This window comes from Agrilus planipennis, unplaced genomic scaffold (assembly GCF_000699045.2).
Source record: "Agrilus planipennis isolate EAB-ADULT unplaced genomic scaffold, Apla_2.0 scaffold54, whole genome shotgun sequence".
Classification (NCBI taxonomy): domain Eukaryota; kingdom Metazoa; phylum Arthropoda; class Insecta; order Coleoptera; family Buprestidae; genus Agrilus; species Agrilus planipennis.
This window is the reverse complement of record NW_020439000.1, coordinates 866486-872908: the sequence shown is the minus strand read 5'-3', so window position 1 is coordinate 872908 and position 6423 is coordinate 866486. Positions and strand designations below refer to the sequence as shown.

Here is a 6423-nt window from a genome sequence, read left to right as displayed (position 1 = left end):
AACTCAGTAGGTAAGTAGATGTTTGCTTGCAGTTAATTTAGATGTACCAACTTTGTACCAATAATCTCAATAAGAATTTATGGATACTACGTAGCAAGTGCCCCTGAAACTTGTAGGCTTCTCCCCTAAGTGAACTATGAGAAGGTTCCAATAGGGGTTGTCTTTATTTTGGTATAAAAATATAAAGTATGATATAAGAAAAATGAAGTCATTTTTACTAAGTTATATTTTTAATGACATAATTAATTTAAATTAATGAAATAACAAATTACAAAAGTTCTCAAGTCTAAATATGACCTTAAACTCGAGTGAACACTTTTATACACTTAGGTACATGCTTTCATTCTTAATTTTTTTAAATTCCTAAACCGTCTTTGTCTGTTATAAAGGACACATGTCGTAACAATTTTTTACTAAAGCCGTCTGAAGAAATTGACTTTTATCTGTTGCTTGTGAGATTGAAGTTGACCAATGTCAAGTCAGGGTATCTAATCAAGTTTTAACTATTAATATTAACAGTTATTGTACAGTGTGTTACAGGTCAGTTCAGTCTCTAAATTTTGTTGGATAAAAGTATACATTTACCTGAAAAGTTTATGTTTTATTCTCATTTACTTTTGAATTTAAAAGTAAAATAAATAGTATCAAAGGCAACCCATTTGCCGATATCTTTTGCACATATCCACGACGATGTGTTCTTTATAACACACGATTTTTAATATTTAATAATAATCAATAATAATATACCAATTAAGTAGTTATATCACAATATGCAATCTTATTACAAAATCTACGAGCTACTTCAAGAAATACAGTCTTTTGGTTCACAAGGCCGAACTGGCTTCCTCTCTTCTTTCCTCTTTATCCTTTTTCTTCGATCTCTTTTTCCTTCTTGAGTCCCTAGTCTTGGGCGATCGTTCAAATAGAAAAAGTGCTTCGTGAAAATCGTCAGAACTAAGATTTGATTCCTGTACGTGCAGGACCGAACTGAGCGCCCCGTCGGTAGACGATTTGGGAAACTTGAAAACTTCCCTTTCTCTTTCAGGTTCACTAGCACTTTTCGATTTCGTGTTTTCTTTATTAGCGGTACCAGAATGTTTAGCATTGGTTTTGGGGCTGCAATGTTGGCTGGTGGGAGGGGTGGCATTATGAGACACGTCACGGAAGGAATTAGAAGTGTCGGTATTGAAATTGTTTAGACTGTTATTTGAAGTGTTGAGGGTGTTGGATGACAGAGGTGCTGAAATGCTCGAAGACCTGGATTGTTGAATAGTCGATACCATGCTTAATCTTGGGCTTTTTGGTTCAGGTGTGCGGGAAATTGAAACACCCGAGATGAAAAGGGTCGGAGATCGTGGTATACCGGTTTCTGACTCGTATTCATTTGAACTATCCGTTTCTAAAGAGCGCTTTTCTGGTTTGGGCATTTTCAGTTTTAGATTGCTTAACGAAATCTTCTTACCACAGCCGTTGTGCGTTTCGTGTAGGAAACTGGTCGATTTAGAAAATTTGGTTTTGTAGTTGGCCGCTGTTTCGGGGTTATTTTTTGTCGAGGTGGAAGGATTGGTATCGGATTTGCTAATGGTTACGTGAGCGTGTTTTGCAGATGCAAGTTTTTCGCTTTTGGTCTTCGATTTCGATTTGGTCGTGTTGTCGGTTTCCTGTAGTAAACCAATGCTTTTATTGACTGCAAGTTTAGTAAGGCAGTAAGTTTTTGGAAGGTGAGCCGAACACAGCTTTGCTTTAAGGGATGCGAAGGGGTTATGGAATCTGATGTCGGAGATTTGTGATATGCGCTCAGTCTTTTTCGCTTGTTGGTGTTCCTTCTCGACGCATGAAGAAACGTCTTCGTCAATTGATTTGTCTAAATCTTCGTCGGTGACGTTTTCCATAATTTCGCAAACTTCCATGTCAGCGTTCATGGAATCAGAAGTGGTGTCATCTACTGAACTTTGACCTTCGTACAATCTCTCTTCCTGATGAGGTAGAAGATGCTGGTTTTGACGTAAAGAACTCGAAGGAAGTGTCAAAGTTTTCCGGACTATTTCTTCTGGTCTTTCGTCGTGCTGACTGCTGTGGTCGGAGTCTAAATGGTACCTGGATTCATCCCCTGGGACTCGCGTCCTGGTCCTCCTTCCGGATCTTCTTATACAAAGGTCGCCTGTTGAGTGGGATCTTTTCAGTCTGATATCGTTGTCATCGAAATCTTCGTCGTCGTCGGCGAAGGTGAAACCGTTTTCGTGGATGTCCGAGATTTGGAAGCGACCGTCTTCGTTTCCGCTGTTGCATGGCTTGAAGAGAAATTCTCTTTCGTTCTTCATTTTCTCAGCATCGTTCCGGAGCATGTTAAAATCAACTTCGAGGTTTTTTAGGTCGATTTGGTGATTGGCGAGAGTCTTTAGAAAATAGTCTACTGTAATATCGGCGTTGGACTTGGAGAAATACCGTCTACCACTTTTTGAAGTTTCTTCCTCCGAGAGGTTGCTGAACGAACCGGAGGAGTCCTGTAAACTGAGTTGGATGGCCAGTTTCAGTTGGTCATCGTTACTTTCGCTGCTGTTGTTCGATATGCTGGAACTAGGGTCTGGGGTGACTGCCGTATTTGCTTGTTTAAGCCTATCTTCGATCATCTGGAACATTTACTTAGAACTTTGATCGAATAATAGAAGAGAATTTATATAAATTAGAATAACTTAGTCAACAATTTCATGTTAGCCAATGGATCAAAACAATTTATTTATATTCAAAGAACAACTTAGCTGTAATTAATTTGATAATATAATGATAGTATTAGCCTACCTTAATGTATAACTGGGAAACGTAGAAAATGGCAGGAAGCTATCATAGGGGTGAGTAAAGACGGCAAGCCGCCTCACCACCTTTCTTGGATTTTCTATTTCCGATTCCCTTGATTATTATTGATTCCGCTATTTAAACTACTCGCTTATTGACCTACTAACTCAGTAGGTAAGTAGATGTTTGCTTGCAGTTTTAAATAAATAATTTAGATGTACCAACTTTGTACCAATAATCTAAATAAGAATTTATGGATACTACGTAGCAAGTGCCCATGAAAATTGTAGGCTTCTCATAAAGTGAACTATGAGAAGGTTCCGATAGGGGTTGTCTTTTTTTTGGTATAAAAATATAAAGTATGATATAAGAAAAATGAAGTCATTTTTACTAAGTTATATTTTTAATGACATTATTAATTTAAATTAATGAAATAACAAATTACAAAAGTTCTCAAGTCTAAATATGACCTTAAACTCGAGTGAACACTTTTATACACTTAGGTACATGCTTTCATTCTTAATTTTTTTAAATTCCTAAACCGTCTTTGTCTGTTATAAAGGACACATGTCGTAACAATTTTTTACTAAAGCCGTCTGAAGAAATTGACTTTTATCTGTTGCTTGTGAGATTGAAGTTGACCAATGTCAAGTCAGGGTATCTAATCAAGTTTTAACTATTAATATTAACAGTTATTGTACAGTGTGTTACAGGTCAGTTCAGTCTCTAAATTTTGTTGGATAAAAGTATACATTTACCTGAAAAGTTTATGTTTTATTCTCATTTACTTTTGAATTTAAAAGTAAAATAAATAGTATCAAAGGCAACCCATTTGCCGATATCTTTTGCACATATCCACGACGATGTGTTCTTTATAACACACGATTTTTAATATTTAATAATAATCAATAATAATATACCAATTAAGTAGTTATATCACAATATGCAATCTTATTACAAAATCTACGAGCTACTTCAAGAAATACAGTCTTTTGGTTCACAAGGCCGAACTGGCTTCCTCTCTTCTTTCCTCTTTATCCTTTTTCTTCGATCTCTTTTTCCTTCTTGAGTCCCTAGTCTTGGGCGATCGTTCAAATAGAAAAAGTGCTTCGTGAAAATCGTCAGAACTAAGATTTGATTCCTGTACGTGCAGGACCGAACTGAGCGCCCCGTCGGTAGACGATTTGGGAAACTTGAAAACTTCCCTTTCTCTTTCAGGTTCACTAGCACTTTTCGATTTCGTGTTTTCTTTATTAGCGGTACCAGAATGTTTAGCATTGGTTTTGGGGCTGCAATGTTGGCTGGTGGGAGGGGTGGCATTATGAGACACGTCACGGAAGGAATTAGAAGTGTCGGTATTGAAATTGTTTAGACTGTTATTTGAAGTGTTGAGGGTGTTGGATGACAGGGGTGCTGAAATGCTCGAAGACCTGGATTGTTGAATCGTCGATACCATGCTTAATCTTGGGCTTTTTGGTTCAGGTGTGCGGGAAATTGAAACACCCGAGATGAAAAGGGTTGGAGATCGTGGTATACCGGTTTCTGACTCGTATTCATTTGAACTATCCGTTTCTAAAGAGCGCTTTTCTGGTTTGGGCATTTTCAGTTTTAGATTGCTTAACGAAATCTTCTTACCACAGCCGTTGTGCGTTTCGTGTAGGAAACTGGTCGATTTAGAAAATTTGGTTTTGTAGTTGGCCGCTGTTTCGGGGTTATTTTTTGTCGAGGTGGAGGGATTGGTATCGGATTTGCTAATGGTTACGTGAGCGTGTTTTGCAGATGCAAGTTTTTCACTTTTGGTCTTCGATTTCGATTTGGTCGTGTTGTCGGTTTCCTGTAGTAAACCAATGCTTTTATTGACTGCAAGTTTAGTAAGGCAGTAAGTTTTTGGAAGGTGAGCCGAACACAGCTTTGCTTTAAGGGATGCGAAGGGGTTATGGAATCTGATGTCGGAGATTTGTGATATGCGCTCAGTCTTTTTCGCTTGTTGGTGTTCCTTCTCGACGCATGAAGAAACGTCTTCGTCAATTGATTTGTCTAAATCTTCGTCGGTGACGTTTTCCATAATTTCGCAAACTTCCATGTCAGCGTTCATGGAATCAGAAGTGGTGTCATCTACTGAACTTTGACCTTCGTACAATCTCTCTTCCTGATGAGGTAGAAGATGCTGGTTTTGACGTAAAGAACTCGAAGGAAGTGTCAAAGTTTTCCGGACTATTTCTTCTGGTCTTTCGTCGTGCTGACTGCTGTGGTCGGAGTCTAAATGGTACCTGGATTCATCCCCTGGGACTCGCGTCCTGGTCCTCCTTCCGGATCTTCTTATACAAAGGTCGCCTGTTGAGTGGGATCTTTTCAGTCTGATATCGTTGTCATCGAAATCTTCGTCGTCGTCGGCGAAGGTGAAACCGTTTTCGTGGATGTCCGAGATTTGGAAGCGACCGTCTTCGTTTCCGCTGTTGCATGGCTTGAAGAGAAATTCTCTTTCGTTCTTCATTTTCTCAGCATCGTTCCGGAGCATGTTAAAATCAACTTCGAGATTTTTTAGGTCGATTTGGTGATTGGCGAGAGTCTTTAGAAAATAGTCCACTGTAATATCGGCGTTGGACTTGGAGAAATACCGTCTACCACTTTTTGAAGTTTCTTCCTCCGAGAGGTTGTTGAACGAACCGGAGGAGTCCTGTAAACTAAGTTGGATGGCCAGTTTCAGTTGGTCATCGTTACTTTCGCTGCTGTTGTTCGATATGCTGGAACTAGGGTCTGGGGTGACTGCCGTATTCGCTTGTTTAAGTCTATCTTCGATCATCTGGAGCCTGGACATCTCCAATGCTATTACTAGTTCCACATTGTAGTCTGAACCGATTTCTAAGATTTTAATATTATTAGTTAATTGTTCTCATAATTTTATAGTGTGTTGATTATTACTTGAACAGTTGTATCTGTTGCATCTTAATCCGCATTGGTGATCTGGGGCTTGAAGGTCGATTTCTTGGATGCTGGTCTCTAGATTTTGCAAGTCTTCTTCTGATCCGAAGCTGGTCCAGTTGCAGTTCTTTTTCCACGGGGTTCCAGGAGAGTAATCTATCTAAAATTATTCACTTGTTAGCACGAGAGTTTCGGGATGACGACAGAGGTTGGGTAAGAAGCGAAAGTTTTTATAAAGGGCGCATGCTTCATGCATTAGTTTCTCTAATTATACTTCTTTTGTTAATAGTTCTATCACATTGACAAACACTGACTGGTGGTTAGATACATGTATGCTTTTATTTAGGTACATTGTGGTATTTGGCTTTCTTCACTTTCCGTTGCGATGGAGGTGTTTCGGGTGGGACAAGACCTTGTGCAACAGCCCTTACGAATTCGTGGCGCTTTCTGCGGGCCAAGGCCGTCGTTTGAATTATCACAGATTTCGGGGTTCGCAAATAAGGTCGGGCAATCATTTCACTCAGCTTCTCTGCTACCTCTTCCAATTCGTTCTAAAAATTGACGATTAATTAGGGTCAAGTAGTAGAACTTTTAGAAAATACCACAAATGGCTCGGTAAACGCCATCTGTAGTACGATGCTACATTTTAGGATTACGTATGCTCCAACAAGGTCCATTTAAATATATGGATATCTACTTGCTGAAACG

At 39.0% G+C, this 6423-nt stretch overlaps 1 protein-coding gene across 4 annotated transcripts in view; it reads right to left on the bottom strand.

Moving 5' to 3' along the window:
• Positions 1–350: 350 nt before the first annotated feature.
• Positions 351–6423, bottom strand: part of LOC108734364 (ankyrin repeat and IBR domain-containing protein 1-like) — a 20817-nt gene continuing 14744 nt past the window's right edge. For 2 of the 4 annotated variants that reach the window (XM_025975825.1, XM_025975828.1), the window contains 3 exons: positions 6066–6266; positions 5716–5875; positions 3175–5655 (listed from right to left, as the gene is read on the bottom strand). In XM_025975825.1, coding sequence (XP_025831610.1) covers positions 3791–5655; positions 5716–5875; positions 6066–6266 — 2226 coding nt within the window. In that variant the 3' untranslated portion in view covers positions 3175–3790. Of the gene's footprint in view, positions 2631–3174; positions 5656–5715; positions 5876–6065; positions 6267–6423 lie in introns of those variants that run through there. The other 2 variants (XM_025975826.1, XM_025975827.1) reach the window with 2 other exon arrangements.